The following is a 17630-nucleotide window of genomic DNA, read 5'->3' as shown; positions in this document are numbered from 1 at the left end:
TTATTTCTGACGTAAATGTTCGTCATATCCACTTCCTCCCATACCTAAAATTAAATGAATAACGTAGTTTAGGCTCGAGGCCCCCACTGGGAGCTATTGCACGTGCCCGAGATGGAAGGAGGAGAGCGACGGCAGCCATATTTTCTGGCAACAAGCTGTGTCTAGGAGCTCGCGTATTTCACCAGCCCGTATTTGCGTCATCCATGCATCAGAGGATGTCGGAGTGCTGGAATGAACTCCTGATCTATCAGGCACTCGTCTCGGCGAGCATAATTACGATAAGTGCTACTAACATTTGGTAAATTGTGTCCACAGATTATCAAACTTGTAGGTTGCTCGTCTTCAATATTAATACGTCAATATATATGGAATCAAAATAACAAAAGGTGAGTCCCATGCTAGATCGTGTTCTCATTCTTATTCAGAAATAGGTGTGAATCTAAATTAGTTTAGGCATATCTTACAGTTTTGACCGTATTTCAGCTTGTGCCATAGCGACAAGGCGGGAGATACCCTCCACCTTAACGCGTGGTCTAAGACAGCCTGTTTGGAAGAGTATTCTTGACGTGACTGTCCTGAAGCGTACATCAATTTTTCAAATACACCTAAGCTGCTGTTCATTTCTTATGTAATAGATTATTAACATTTAATTAATTATTGATCTTCAATATAAGATCATATATTTACTAACCATTTATATTTTTTCCATGTAATTATTCTTGAAAACTCAATGGCCAAAAACTCAATTTGATGCATATTAGCATCTATTTATTTTGCAAGTGACGGATTAGTTTCTTTCTACTATTTCAACACCCCCAAAGAATGTGGAGGGATTTGGCTCTATAATTTAATTATTATTCTACAGTTCACTTAATGCTCTCGCATTATATTTTTAATTATTTTCGAGATTCATAGATCACTGGTTCTCTAATTCATTACAATTAATATATTCATTACTCCCATAAAGGGAGTGGTCCTTCGATATTATAAAAATCATTATTATTATTAATATTCTACAGCCATATATTCGCACACCCTTTTTGGTCAACTTCGGACCGGATAAACCATAATTAATATTAAAACCCATACATTTTACGGATACAGTATATTAACCCAAATTACTGGTCCTATATAATTAATTATATTCAATTAACCATTTACTAACCCTGACAACATTATACTCTTTAGAAAGTATTGTCAGGTGTTAGGATATTATATACAGCAGTAAAATACCTGCCACACAACAATTAATAACCTTGTGTTAATTAAATTTCTTATACACGTATTTCCTACAAGTGTGTATATATACTATATATCAAATTACACAAAACTCCCAAAAACACAGAACAATTATATTCACATTATTGCACCATTTGTGTATTGATGACAACCTAAAGAGGTAGGATTTTAGACTGTAATTGTACTCAGGTATGTACAAATCCAGCTTAAACTATTTAGCTATTTTCCTAGGTAGGATAAAATTTAACTAGACCTGTGCTAGACAGTACTGGTGTATATATATTATTTTACATTGTGCTGATCCGAGCAGGGTGGGACCTATTCGTATTAATTGTGTAATTTCCCATTATTTCGTGTACCTTTTGATTGCTACTAAAGTGTCACTATACCAACTAATGGTGATAATTTAAGAGCTAACTGGACATACTACCATAGTGGCACTCAAGTATCACTCAGATCTTAGCTAATCCTGTTAGGTAGGTTAGCTAATGTCTAACGAGGTATAATTAAAAAACAGCTTAACCAAGAAATTAAATATTAGGCTAATAATAACCATACCTGCTCTACATATGCGAGAAAGTACCATAGCTGTCAATAAATAGCTATATAAGACCTATATGGCTGAAACGCATTGTGAAAGAATGAAGATCCCTCAGCTAGTTTTCCTAGTTTTCTAGATTAGGCTAATCGCTCTAGGGACTCTAGACAAGAAGTTTTCAAACTAACATACACTTATGGGGTGTTGGATGAAAGCTCGTGTTATGGACTATCATTTAAGACTAATTAGAAGTCTGTGATTGCACTGTAGAGAGAGTTACAGAGTTTTTCCTGTTTCTGTGAAATGGGATGAGAGTTGAGAGTGAAGTGGTATGAGAGGATATTTGTCTCAACGGATTTTTAGAGGTAGGGGGACAGTGGGGTGAACGTCGCCCCCCCCCCCCACTATGTGAGACATTGCGCCACGGTCTTTAGGCCTCCCCCTTCTTGGGACGTCACAGGACGCCACAGGGTGAGGGGCGCATGTGATTGGTGGCGGCATCCTCGCCCCTAGCTGAGTTTTGGTGCGAACAGCTGTTTTTGGTAGAGGCACCTTGAGTTGTGTCGGCTTTGTGCTGATTGGTCAAGACAAGGTAGGGGGGGAGAGATGGGCATTTGAGTTTTCCTAGCCCGCCAAATCGTCAGTTTGAGCTGGGCGGCAAGCTGAGAAGGTGACTTTGGGTGGAGGTGGCAGCCTGCCACCTCCGACCCCATTAATCGCTGTGTCATCCTGATTACTCGTTGTGCAGGGCACTCCTGCCATCCTGGGTTGTGTCAAGGCCAAATTTGCGTGAAATTGGGGCCAATGAGTACGGAAGGAACAGTAACAAGCTAAGAGACAGTTTACAGTGTTCACCATGAGGCAGCTGTCAGGCCTCATGGTGCATCAGATTGATCACATCGGGTCCGAGTATCCTGTCGAGTGTTAATGGACAATTGGTGGAATATGGGCAGTGTAATTTTGGTGATATTACAGGCCCCTGTTGGACTTTAAATTCCACCTTGTTTGGTCTGCCATGTGGTGATGCCACGGGCCATTGTCACCCCAGTGTACGAGTGAGGCATGCTCTGGTATGGTGGGGTTGTAGGTGATCCCCCATCCACGTGTGTATGCCTGTAGGCGCCAGCCAGCCAGCCTGAGGCAAGTCTCATGTGCGCACCACCCATGCGCCGGCCAACCCCTAGGCCACCCGCGTGCTGGCCACCCCAGGCCACCCCCGCGCCACCCCAGCGCCACCCCCGCACGCCAGCACAGCCCGGGTGGGGCGCTGTGACGTCCCGCACTACTCGTGGCCACCTCCCCCCCTTAGGGCCATGCAGTGGCCACATGCTTTGGCCACTTTCTCTGGACATCCTAGGGCCACACCTAGTCGACGTACGAGGAGCGAGCTAGGCGTTCTACAGCCAGTGAGGTAGTGACCGGGAAAATGAAATGATTGTTGAGGATATGAGTAAACGTGAATACAATAATCATAGTGTACCAGTGTCTCAGGACTAGTGGAAATTCTGGTAAAAGCTGTGTTGTCCCATAGCCCTGCCAGGCTAGGGAAGCAGCTGAGAGGCAGCTGTCTGTACTGACGTCCAGGTGACTGGTTGGGAGGTTCCTGGAGATGGATGTTGTACACGGTACCACACAAGTAGTTATATATATAGTTATATATAATGTGTGTAGACCAGGGGTGGGCAACCTCTGGCACGCGTGCCAAACTTGGCACGCCGATGACTTGTCTCTGGCACGCAAGAGCATAGGTTACCCTAAGCACAGATGCAAGCACATGTTACCCTAAGCACAGACAAAAAAAAACTACTTTCCTTGGGGTATAAGCTTACATGCCATGACAGTATATGTACGTCCTGGTGGTGAAGAGGTTTAAGCTCTACGAAGCTAAAGAGGTCTCAAGAAAAAGAAGTTGATCTTGTTGCCATAGTTACCTTCTTTTTTTACGTCATCGATCATGCCGATGTATGATGATTCCCCTCTATTTACTTTGGCTCATATTTTATGTAATAAGCCTTTCTAACCTAAAGGCTGCACCCATAACCATAGTGTACACTGACAATCATATCTGTGAAGGCAAAATACGCCATGTCTGCCCACCTTTAAAAATTAATTTCGTAAACTTTGAATTTAAACCCCCACAACATCTCCCCCCCCCCCCTAAACCTCATGTGTTTGAATGCCGCCAGACTTCAGTTTGACGCATATTAATTAAACTCACTTTACTATCTAAATCTAAAGCATCTTCACCTTCGAAAGCTAAAGAAAGATAAGAATTCTTATCCTCTCCCCTTCTCTCCATTGACGGCCGTAATATAACCAGTGAAATCAACAGTCCCCCACCCCCATGAAGTCCCCGTAATGAACACATGTTCAGACGATCTCAGACTCGTAACTCTCTCTCGCAGTCTTGCTTCGTAGTGTTTCTCACAGTTGCTCACTTGCCTCCTCCCCGAGAAGACGGTCAGTACTTCATCTCCAGGGGAAAATTATTCCCCTTATAAATCAATAACTTTGTGAAACTCAATGTCATTGTAAGAATAGTCTTAATCCTTAAATTCACACGTACTCGCTCGCCTGTTCCCTAAGAACAGAGCTGACATAAGCAAGATGTCACCGACTCAACGATGTTTCGCCACAACACACCACACAAACACACAAAAACGGGTTTTGTCTATCGAACCAAGTGAAGTCTTATAAACTCTTGGCATAAGTACTCAATGCCTAGGAAGTAGTGTCTTTGTGATAAGCGGCTGCTGGTGTTGTTTCTGGAATTATGTAAAATAAAGAAAACCCTCGAATTTTCATAAAAGAAAAAAAAAATCCTCTGAAGATTTTTATTATGTTCATTGTCTCGTCACGCTTACCTCAAACATTGGCTTATTAAACTTATTGATTGGTATTAGAATAAACGTACGTATACTTTACTACAAAGTTTGTGTGTGCTATAATATTAACAGGAAATAAATAATTCTTTAAATACTCGCATTTCAGTAGAAGTAGGCTAATTCATTTCTCGTCACTGCACTTCACAACGACAACACAATCCGTTATCATTGCTATTCATTGGAGTTACTCATCATATACTATTTTGACTTACTTTTGGTCTTCCTTCTCTTCCATGCATATCAATATATTACTTATTTTAATTTCATGCCCTTTACAGATTGTACAGAATGTCACCACCACCAGCTAAGAAACGATGTCAGTCAAATGAAGAGGATATTAGAGAATTTAAGGAATACTGGACTGAAAAGTTTGGCATGATTAAGAAGGATGATATAGCTTTATGCATTTTCTGTTCTGACACAGTTGTTTGTAGAACTTCTTCTGTAAAGAGACATTTTGAAAATGTTCATAAGAACTTAAGCAATAAAACTGAGGAGGAACAAAGAGAATTAATTTCTCGTGAACTGAGCAAGACAAAAACACAAGCTGAAACTTTTATGAATTATTTTTCAGGTAGGCCCAGTTCCAACTTAGTTGCTGCTAGTTTTGAAGTTTCAAAAGTTATTGCCCAACACGGAAAGCCTCTCTGTGATGGGGAGTATATTAAAGAAGCTTGGCTAGAATGTGCACCTTTTCTTTTTGACAACTTTTCAGAAAAGAAAAAGATTATACAGCGCAATAAAGATTTGCCTGTGAGTAGGAAAACAGTTAAGGATAGGATACTTAAGTTGGAAAGAAATACAGCTGAACAATTGACAAAAGATTTGTCTTCATGCAAGTTTTTTTCTATTTGTGTTGATAAATTTGTGTTCGTTGGCTTAGCAGAGGCTTGGTTCTGAAACGACTTATTGAATGCTTAGATGAGATAAACCTCTATTTGAACGACCAACAAGTGTCATACCATGAAATTTCTGACATCGTGTGGGTTTGTAAACTGATGTTTTTTGCAAATTTTTGTGAACATTTAAATGAATTGAATATTAAGTTACAGGGCTCTGGTAAGACACTTGATGTTATGTTTTGTTACATAAAAGCTTTTGAAATGAAGCTTAAAGTTCTTAAGAGGGATGTAGATAATGAGAGATTTAGATACTTTCCAAACCTAAAGAGGTACATCAGTGATCTAAAAGATGACAGAACAGACCACAAATGTCTTCAAAAGCTGTTTGTAAACATCATCGAGTCAACAGTTTGGCAGTTCTCTACAAGATTTGCCAAATTCAGAGAACTGGAAGACACAGTAAAGTTCATCAAGTTTCCAGACAGCATCAAAATGGATGAACTAAACTTGCAAATGTTTTCATGGATAGATATGGATGATTTTGAGATGCAGTTGATTGAATTTCAGAGTAGCTCAATTTGGAAGCAGAAATTTGTTGACCTTAGAGTTGACTTGGAAAATATTGAAAGAGAGAGATTAGAGATGAAAGTAACAAAGAGAAATGCGGAAAACGAAGTATTAAGGACTTGGAATACTATTCCAGAAAATTATGTCTGTTTAAAAAACCTTGCAACAGCATTGTTAACCATGTTTTCGTCTACATATGCTTGCGAATCTTTGTTCTCAATTATGAACTTTGCTAAGTCTCGTAACAGGAGTAGCATGACAGATGAAACTAGCGCTGCATGCATATCTCTCAATGTTACTAAATATAAACCCGATGTAAAATCTCTGTCATCAGTTATGCAGCAGCAGAAGTCTCACTGACAGTATATAAAAGGAGTCAACAAGTTTTTTATCTGTTGTATTCTATTAAAGTCACAAAAGCTTAAAGGCTGTTGAAATGTACTTCTAAAGGTTAAATAAAAAAAAAAATCTCGTTTTTTTATACTATGTTTTACTGCACTGAGGTAATTTATTATTTTTTTGTTTAAAAAGTTCTTAAGAGATACCAAATATGTTCTAAAAAAATGGTTGGCACGTCGAAAAAGTTTGTGTCAGAGTCTTGGCTGATTTTGGCACGCACTCTCAAAAAGGTTGCCCACCCCTGGTGTAGACTGACTCGAGTATGTAACCAGTCAGTGTAGAGATTTATCATATAAGTGATCCAGTCTGTCGATTCTATATAATCGTTCAGACTCGATTAATGCCATAGTGCCACATGTTAATTATATCATTACAGAGGTAGGCAGGCCAGTGTTGCAGGGATGTCAGTGGATACCCTGAGGTCTGTGTAGTTATGGATACATTTTTCTGGTGATATAATTTTCATTGATTATGTGAATGCCATTTCCATGTGTTCATTTGCATGTTTCTGTATGTACTGTGTTGTGTGGTGAGTCAGTAGAGAGATTGCTGTCTGATTGCCTAATGATGTCATTAGCATGTGGGGTATGCTGACGGCATTATTATGCTGTAGGTTTGTGCAGTGTTGTTATCAGGTATACAATATTATTGCCCTAGGAACTGTGTTGAGGCTTTAAGGGACCCCTTTGAGTATTCAGGGGAATTCACAGTACTTAATGAGAGCAGGCAATTTATTTGTTAATTGCTTAATTAAGAGAATTAGCGCCAGCTGTCCGCGTAACGACGGTATTTTATATTAACGTAAATTGCCTTGCTAAAGTAGTTGTGATTGCTCACAGTAGTCCCTTGCAACGGTTGCGAGATAAGGGGGGCAGTAATATTAGTATACTCTTGTTGTGCCTAACTGTGTATCATTACAGTATGGGTACAGCAATTAACGAGTTGCAGTAGCCGCAACCGTATGTGGGCTGTGCATTTATGTTGTTATGCATGCCATTGTAAGTGTGACCTATGTAACACTGGGGTTACTTAGTTTTTTTAAGTTGTGTTGAGGACTTAAAGATTCAGCAAGTTAATTATAGGGTAATTAACTGGATAAGGGGTGCACACTTATTGTTGAGTGAGTGAGAGCTGTTAAGGAGAGCAGTGTTGAGCTTGTTGAGATACGTTTCCAGTGCAATTAATTGTTCGTGTGACAACTAATTGACCACTCTAGCTAATTATGTAATTAGCATTCTCATCATGAATTCACGTAGTGGGAGAGGATCTGTCAGAGTCTGTCAGTATTTGTGGTAACGTAATTTGCTCGAGACTAATTACCTTTCTGGGGTAGAGCAATTAGTGGCTCATGATAATTAGTGGAGGAATTAACATCTGGAGTCTTGAGGACTCAGATGACTCGGTAAAGCGAGGTCATGGAGCTAGCATAAATTGTTATATTGATCATATCGTGTCTGATGACATTGGATTAAGATGCACTCATATTAATTAGGGGAGTAATTAACTCCTCTCCCGTGAATTCACAGTGTTTGATGAGACCTGCTTAGGCAGTGCGGAGTGAGACGTATTTATGTTGATTAATTATCGGTCCTGGTGACAGTTAATTAATTGCTCGGGGTTAATTAGGGTAATTAACAGTCATTAAAGTAAATTTTGACATAGACTGTTGAGAAGCTACCAATTTAGGGTAGGCTTAGTTAACATAACTCAATTGGGATGTAATTAGTGGTCCGTTTGACTTTAATTAAGAATTACTCACTGAATACTTGCAAGGAGTCAAGTGTGATGTAATACAAGAGAGACTTTGAGTTATTGTTAACAAGTTGACTTGTGTTAAAGGAAACAAGTGTTAATGATTAACGTAGAGTATTATCATGTTGTTGTCTAAGAAAGACAATTGTTTGTGATTAACGTAGCACTTTGTTGCTGACTGCTGTGATCAGTCAATTAACGTAATTAATCACATAATCAATTTTGTAATTGATTAAGGCAATTTCTTTTGTTTATCGTCTGGTGACGAGAGTAAAGTAACTTAGGGATTGCTAGAGCTGTGTCTCAGAATCTCACCTTGCCTGGCTTTGTTTACTGTTTACAATGCAACTCCTTGCAGGGAGTTGCAAAGAGTGTTCACATTAGGTTGTGATAGGGGCAGTCACTGTTGGACTACCCGCCAAGTTACGGGGGTCACTCCTGTTATGGTTGGAGGACCCTGAAGATTGTGATTATAGTATCTGTTACCGTGAAGCCGTGACAATATTGATTGCAAGCTTGTGTCATCAGTGGGCATCCATCATTGTTCAGTTAGTTCACTGGTCAGCCCGAAGTGTCAGCAAGATGGAGACTGCTGTCATTTCTCGAGGGGCTGTTGAATAGCTGTGTTGTAATTGCCACTGGATGGACATTAACGTAACGAGTCACTCTGTAGTGTAACTTAGTCTGTGATATTTTTTTGATTTGCAATATTGCGTCGTCAGTGGGCACACCTGTGTTCAGGTTAGTTCAGTATGTAGCCCCACAGCATGGGTTGCTATTTAGCTGTTTGTTATCGTGCCACTGGATGGACATTAACGTAACGTAAACTCGGTAATGTAGTAGTTAGTCTCTTGTTATTAATAAATTGTTTATTTTATAGAAAACGGTCTTTGATGTCAACCCTTCAACCATTCTTTTCCACCCATGTTCTGCTTTATACGATTGAATGTTGATGTGATCTTTTGATATGACGGCTGTTCTTGGGAATTCGAATTCGAATTCATAGCGCCACATCAAATATAAATATTTGATTGTGAAAACCCGTCGGTTACCCTTTATTAGTTTTAACGTCCTGTTTAACTAGGAGGAACCAGCGGCCTATGTGGACAGGTTTTCACCCCTGGTGGTGGAGGCCTGGCGGTTTGCTCCCGCTTTTCCTTTTTCTATTGGACTCATGCTTAACTGCCGTGAGCAGCCTTTAAACTTGTAGTCCACCTCTTAAGGGAGGTAGGCGTAGAAAAAAATCTCACACCCTCAGCCAACATGGCTACACCAGAAAAAAACTGGAAGAATCTTGAAAGACCTTCAAGCTCACTTGACAAGGCTGCTCAACAAATGTGACAACTGGTTAGAAACAGATCCAGTTCACATCATCTGGTTAGGAATATCCACAAAGGTGGCTAGCCAAAAATTTGACCTAAGTAAAGGGAATAATTGAGTCTTATAGACATATACTTCTTGCCGGTAATACTGACCTAGATCAAATATATTTGATTGAATCTGACCTTGCCAAATATGAAGACAAAATTCAGCCCAAGTTAGATCATTATTACAAAGTGCTTGCAACACAAAATGTTTCTACTGGGTTGGAACACCTTCAAAGTTTACCTATACCAAAGCAAGTACCCAGCTCTTCAGATAAAATAAATGAGCTACCTCAAGATGAGGATATTCCTCTAATAAAATTAGATCTTTACACTGGATCCATAATTGTAGTTAAACCTTCAGTTTCTACAGTCTCATATAATACAACTTCACGTAATAGTACATTAACAGAATCAGAACCATTTTCAGAAAACTCATCCATATACTCTATGGATTCTGTAAATTCAATACATGATGCTACTAAATTAATAAGCCTCCCAAATGAACCCCAGAGAAACAAGTGAAGCTGCAATTGAAGATGAACCTGCAACAGACAGTGAAGCTAAAACAGAAGATGAAGATGCAGCTGTAGCTGCAACAGCAGTTGAAGTTGGATTAAAAGCTGAACCTGAAGTAAAAGCTGAAGCTGAAATTAAAGCTGAGGCTAAGCAAAATTAGTGATGGTCTTAATCACTTAAACTTGCCTCATAGAGGTGATGCTGAACCTATTAGCATTAATCAAGCCATCCAGTTCCAACAAGTGCTGACAATGAGAAGATTATCATAAATCTCGTGCACCAGCAACTGGACTGATCTCAACCAGATCAATCAGTTGACTCCTTACAAGACTTTAATTTACAGCTCGAGTCACTGTTATGATCCTTCAGCAGAGAAGTGGATCAACCTACTGCTGATTGAATGACTGAAATTATAATCCAGAGAAAACATGTCTAGCTAGGTGCTAAATTAATTATATTCATACCAGAATGGACATGTCCTGTCAATGCAGGATATATTAACAAGTTTGTTTAATATAGTAAATAATAAACAAGCAAAACAGGCACTCAATGCTTATTCTGAATCCACAGACACTGTACCCACATCAAGTTCCTTAATTGAAACTTCTAAAGTGACGCAGTCATTAGGTAACAAGGGTACTAATAATCAATGTAAAACCTACAGGTCAAATACTGATTTATCAGTGAGACCTAAGAGTCTAATAAGTGCTCCCAAGAGCCCAAGTGCTCCCAAGAGCCCAAGTGCTCCCAAGAACCCAATAATTACTCCCAAGAATACAACAAGTACTCACAAGAGACAAACTAATAAACACATGCAAGCAACAAAACCTTCAAAACCTGTAGACAATGTTTCACCTAAACCAGTGAATATTAAACATGCTGTAGGCTGGGGGGTTATGTTTGTTTTGTCATCAAAAAGATTCTCTGTACAAATTATCCTAATAAAGATACCAGAGTCAGACGACTCCAACAGTTACACAAATGTACTAGGTGTCTCAAACCACATAATACTAACAGCTGTGAAACCCCACTGAACACCTGCAATAGATGTAGAAGGGGCAAACATCATGCTGCATTGTGCAAATTTGTCAAATCAAATTATTCCAACTCTTGGGTAGGAGGTAGAGAATCTACACAAGTACAGTGCTGTAAGGTACGAGAAATTTACAGCGCAATATCACCAGCATCTAAAGTTGATGCAATAGTGTCCACTGCCCAACTTCAAGTAAAGAATAAAGAGGCCAAGATTTTCATTCGAGGCCTATTCGATCAAGGGTCCCAGAAAGCCTTCATTACCCAGAAAGCGGCAGAGGCATTTAAATCAAAACCAATCATACAGGTAAACCTGTCAGGGTTCATGATAAATAGAGAACCCCAAGAATACTCATTAGTACAACCGCTCGTACGCCTAGGTGGTTATGTCAGGTCTATTCAGGCCATAGTTGTAGATCAAATCCCATTTGACCTAAATATTTAGGGTCTAGGGTACACAGCCAAATTCCAAGCAGGAAAATGAAATTAAATTGGCTGACAACCAGCTAATGTCTGACCGCCTTAACAATGTAAATCTACTAGTAGGAGCAGACTACTACTACCAGTTTATTAATGGTCATGTTAAAAAACAGAGCATGAATTTGCTCAAATCTGAAGGTGGCTACCTACTTACAGGTAAACTTTTAAACCCGAACAAGCCTATGCCTGATAACAACAATATTAATAAAAAATAATCAGCAGTAAATTAATTCTCCAGCAACAAGCCTAAAGGAGAAATCCAGCTGAGTAATAAACCCAGATTGAGTCTGGTACAATTAATATTCGCCGAGATGTTTCTATGAATCTCAGTGGAAAATCAGTGGTCTGCAGCCTAAACAGGTGCATGTCACAGCGACCAAGTCTCTGACTCCACTGTAGACCCAGAATTATTTTCGACAATAATAATTGACCACACTCAGTCTCCCCATGTAAATTAATAAAATTAAACTAGAGATTCTAGCACCCAATGAATCTAGCAGTTCCATGAAGTCATCAAGAAACTTCTATACCTGCAAATTCACCAGGACCAAAGTCCAGTCCAAGGCCCAAAATAATCTAGCACTTAAGGTCTCCCAAGAAAACCTTATATCAGTCTTAACCAGACAACTATATTTATTCAAAGTTTTCTGCACTAGGATTCTAGTGATTTACCTGCATTAGTTTTGACTGAGCTGTTTTCTTTTCGCTTCTGCTCTTAAGCAAACTTAGGAACGTTTTTGTAGAAGCGCAGCACGAGCAAGATTGCAAACTTGCAAATTTGTAAGTGAACATATAACAGAACTATTAAACCGTGAAACGTATAAGTTGGGATAATCCATTACAAATTATTTTCCAAGCAAGATTGTTTGTAGTAACAACATTAATTTTTTCCAGCAACCTTAGGTTTCCCATCATTTAATGAATTATTATTAAATTTTAAGAATTGTGACTTAACATGCTTAATACGAGTAGGCTTACTGCTCACCCATAAATCTTCAATTGATTCTGTGCTTAGTTATCCCTCAAGAAGAATCCTGCAATTATTTAACCTAAACAAACGAGTAGAATCAACTTGCTCACCTGTGAATTAACATGATAATTTGAGCACATTATTGTTTGCCGTGATAATTTGAGCCTATTATTACTCCCCACAATAATTCAAACGCCTAATGCTCACCATGATATATGAACGCCTTATTGCTCCCCACGCTAATTCGAGCACATTGTTGCTCAACATGATCATTTGGGCCTATTGCTCATGATGATCACTCGAGCATATTATTGCTCGCCATCATCATTTGAGCGTATTATTGTTCCCTAGGGTAATTCAAGCGCATTATTGTTCGTCATGATAATTCGAGCCCATTATTGCTCCCCCACGATAAATCAAATGTCTAATGCTCACCACGATAATTGAACGCCTTATTGCTCCCCACGCTAATTGAACGCCTTATTGCTCCTCACGCTAATTCGAGCACATTGTCACTAACCATTATCATCGAGTCCCTTGTTGCTCATCATATGAGCCCCTTGTTGCTCTCCATCATCATACGAACCCTCTGATGCTCATCATATGAGCTCCTTGTTGCTCACCATCATACGAGCATATTATTACTCACCGGAATAATTCGAGCCCTTATTGCTCGCCGTGATAATCTGAGCCCTTATTGCTCACCGTGATAATCTGAGCCCCTATTGCTCACTGCGATATTTAGAGTTCATCTTGCTCACTAGGATAACTTGCAACTATTTTTGCTCACCATGATAACTTGCAACTATTATATGGTATACCCAGCACATAGTATACAAAGCAGGTATTATACCCAGCAGATGGTATACACATCGTGAAATATACCCAGCAGGTAGTATACCCTGCAGATAGTATACCCAGCAGTTAGTATACCTAGCAGGTAGTATACCCATCAGGTAGTATACCTAGCAGATAGTATACAAAGCAGATGGCATACCCATCAGATAGTATACCCAGCCGATGGTATACCTAGCAGGTATTATATACAGCTGGTAGTGTACCCAGAAGGTGGTATACCCTGCAGACAGTATACTCAGCAGGTTGAATACCCAACAGGTTGTATACACAGCAGGTAGTATACCCAGCAGGTGGTATATCCAGCAGGTTGTATACCCAGCAGGTAGTATACCCAGCAGGTGGTATATCCAGCAGGTAGTATACCCAGCAGGTGGTATACCCTGCAGGTAGTATACTCATCAGGTGGTATACCCAGCAGCTGGTATACTCAGCCAATGGTATACCCTGCAGGTGGCATATCCAGACGGTGGTATAGCCAGCAGGTGGTATATCCAGCAGGTTGTATACCCAGCAGGTGGTATATCCAGCAGGTGGTATATCCAGCAGGTAGTATACCCAGCAGGTGGTGTATCCAGCATGTGGTATATCCAGCAGGTAGTATACCCAGCAGGTGGTATACCCAGCAAGTAGTATACCCAGCAGGTGGTATACCAAGCAGGTAGTATACCCAGCAACTGGTATACCCAGCAGGTTGTATACCCAGCAGGTGGTATACCCAGCAGGTTGAATACGCAGCAGGTTGTATACACAGCAGGTTGTATAACCAGCAGGCGGTATACCCAGCAGGTGGTATACCCAGCAGCTGGTATACCTAGCAGGTGGTATACCTAGCAGGTGGTATACCCAGCAGGTGTTATACCTTGCAGGTGGTATACCCAGCAGGTGTTATACCTAGCAGGTGGTAAACCCAGCAGTTGGTATACCTAGCAGATGGTATACCTAGCAGGTGGTATACCCAGCAGGTGGTATACACAGCAGGTTGTATACCTAGCAGGTGGTATGTTATACTCAAATTATATGGCAGTTGAGACATAACCAATCACAGGCGAGTAGGCCTCTGACGTCACGCCAGACAGGAGCACCAGCCGTGCTTGCAGCAGGCTCAGTTCTCTCACAGACCCAGAGTAGGTTAGGACCTCGGCTGGCCAGTTATACACCTTGCTGTCTTAATCAATAAAACTACAGAAGTGCCTACTGTGTATAACATTCAACCCAACAAGACAACGAATACTGGTCGCAGCAGTGGGATCCAGAATTATTTTTCTGGAAACGAAAATTCAAGTACCCACATCGCCACATGTTCCAGTCGCCACCACCGCCATCCTGCCACCCACGCATCAAATATTGTGCCAGATCGGGGTCCTGCCATCAACCACTACTCCAGGTCAACGTCTCAGAAGTAAGGGTCAACATTTTCTTGTGAGAACGCTAATTCATCAGTGAGGAGAAAGGAAGATTCCCGCACCAGCCATTTTTGAATCTCGCGCCACGTGGGAACCTGCACCCACCACCACCACCCAAGCCCACATCAACAAGCCTTGTGTGTTGCCTGTACCGTTCCAGCTATTGCAATCATCTTTTACAGCTTCAACTGCTCTGCAGCTGTGTTGTGCAATTTATTGAGAAACAATTGCCGAAAAAAGGACTACAACCATCTGTCTAGCGTCGCCAGCTCCCAGTCAAGATGCCGCAGCGCCACATTGCCTCCTCTCACCACCGTGTCAGCCCCCTGCTACATCATTTTGCAGTGAACTCCTGCCTAGCAAATCGTGCTTCCTCCACCGCCATCGACGCAATATCATGGTCTCAGAGTTTATCTTCGCGCTCCCAACATCAATTCCTAGTGTAGGGTCTCCCGAGCTTCGTGCCACTGCCGCTAGGAGCGCTGCCGTCGCACCAGATTGTAAACAAACCGTGCATGTGCCTCTTCACACGCCTTGTCGCCGTTTTCTTCGTGTTGGCCACTGTTATATTGCAAATCCTGCAGCCCTCAGTTAAGTAATTAAGAACTAAGATATCGTGTGCTATGTTTTAAAGAGGTTTAACGTAAATATATCCACAATATCTTATGAATTAACCATTCAGTGACTTGTTAAATATTGGAGCTGGTTCAGTACTCCACTCCCACAGTTCCCTGAGTGATTTCAACATTCATGCTTCTCAAAGTAATTTCATTGTGCATTAATTGTGTTGATAGTGTTACTAGTAAATTCAAAGTCAAGAGAAGTAATACTTTAAAACAGTCACCCATACCTTTTCTAAGTGGTATTTCAGGAAATAAAGTAAAAGTTCAGGGTGAAATTGACCTCCCACTCAAGTTAAATGATGGCACATTGTCTATAACATGTTTAGTTGTTGACATTATTCATTTTCCTGGAGACATTCTCTTAGGTCTGTACACCATGATTGATGAAAATATTGCATTGTTTCCCCATCGTTGGAACATTAGTATCAAAGACCACGTCATACCATTGTGTAGCATTTATCGACAGGGCCATGAGTTCATCCTCCAATCAGACTACGTTAATTTTGTTGACACCCGCCTTGCTAGCGTAGGTTTGTCAGATCCTTGTCGTGGTAGCATACCCGAGAAAACGGGAACTCGATTGAAGCATCGTACGTGTACAGTTGCTAGGAAGAGTGAGTATCGGGACTTTCTGGAAGGGGACGCCCTAACGGATTCTCGTTGTCTCGCTCGCCTGGCAGTTTCCATCTCTGAAGTCAGTGGTTCCACGGCTACTGACACTGTGCTGCACTCTCATTCTCTCACCAGAATAAGAGTTGAGGTTCAGGGAGTGCCTGAGTTGTCGGATGTGATTGCAGAAAGTGAAACATGTAAAGTGAATGGTACGTTTGTTGAACCCTCCTGGCACACAGTGCAGGATGGTACTGTTACATTATTTATTGCAAACACTAGTAATGCCGACATCCATCTCCAGTCTGGCACCCATGTTGTAGATTTTGCCCATTACTCATTACCGGTGCGAGTTGTGGATGATGTCTCCATGGATCATACTGTTTGTACTCTCATACCAGGAGAACAGGGATCTCAGCCAGAGGTGCAAGCACAACATCTCAGTCCTACTGATTTTCCTGACTCTGTGGCTCAGCTTTTGGAAATTTTGAACAGGAATAGAGCCGTTGTTGCTCTACCAGGAGAAAAGTTAGGTCTCACTCCTCTTATTACACATAAAATTCCCCTTGAACAAGGAACTACGCTTATTTATGTACCAGCTTACCGTCTTCCCCATTCTCAGAGAGCAGAAGCTGATAGACTCATAGAGGAAATGTTACAGAGTGGTGTAATTGAATCGAGTGGAACGCTCCATTGATTCTTGTACCAAAGCGAGATGGGACTTGGAAACCTCTAATCGATTATCGGAAGCTTTACAGAGCAACGATACCTGATCGTTTCCCATTTCCAGTTCTAAATAATTTGTTGCAAAGTATTGATCGAAATAAAGTATTCTCAACATTAAATTTGTTGCAGGAATTCTGGCAAATCCCCCTTGATGAGGAAAGTAAACAATTGACAGCCTTTAGTACTCCCAATGGTCATTTTCATTTCAAAAGAATGCCATTTGGTTTGCGGAGTAGTCCAATAACCTTTTTACGGCTCATGACAAATCTATTTCGTAGATTGATAGGAAGTACTTGTCATGTTCATAGAAAACGGTACCATCCGTTTGTATGTGCTGCGGCTCAGACGCCAGCAGAGAGGTAAACAGGAGAGCATACTGCCCTGCTGGTGGTGGTTTGCCACTGACAGGGTGACGTTTGCTTAGCCATGGGGATGTCTCGCCCTCCAATGACGTGGACGCTGTCAGCTGGTCTGGCGTTTACGGTGCCGGTGGACCATCCATTGGTTGGTGTCGCCCTGGTGGACGTGCTGCATGTGGAGCTGTCGGACCTGGTGGGCATCCAGCTGCTTCAGGGCCACCGTGCTGTAGTCAAGTTCCGCCTCCAGGCTGCCTTTCAGGCGTTTCTCGAGCGGTGTGAGGGGCGTGTTTACCCTCTCCCTGATACTGCTGGCTCCGTTAAGGTAGTGAATCTCAGTGTCACCTTGACGTCTGTGACGGTGCATGGTGCCCCCTTCGAATTTCAGGACGACATTTTAACCTCCTGTTTCGAACGGTTTGGGGCTGTGTTAAGTGTTCGATGGAATAAGGTCGTTGCCGAGCACTG

The 17630-nt window shown here is 41.2% G+C and overlaps 2 protein-coding genes across 2 annotated transcripts in view; one reads left to right on the top strand and one right to left on the bottom strand.

Moving 5' to 3' along the window:
* The window catches only part of LOC138360906 (uncharacterized), a 303450-nt gene that overhangs the window by 58053 nt on the left and 227767 nt on the right, over window positions 1-17630 (bottom strand). The gene's annotated exons all lie outside the window — the stretch shown is intronic.
* LOC138360904 (EPM2A-interacting protein 1-like) lies at window positions 4927-5642 on the top strand (the record flags this gene model as incomplete). Its single annotated transcript, XM_069320406.1, has 1 exon — window positions 4927-5642. A coding segment is annotated over one exon (636 nt), but the record flags the coding sequence as incomplete, so codon positions are not given.

The sequence above is a fragment of the Procambarus clarkii genome, unplaced genomic scaffold (assembly GCF_040958095.1).
Source record: "Procambarus clarkii isolate CNS0578487 unplaced genomic scaffold, FALCON_Pclarkii_2.0 HiC_scaffold_129, whole genome shotgun sequence".
Taxonomy (NCBI): domain Eukaryota; kingdom Metazoa; phylum Arthropoda; class Malacostraca; order Decapoda; family Cambaridae; genus Procambarus; species Procambarus clarkii.
This window is presented reverse-complemented; position numbering and strand designations above follow the sequence as displayed.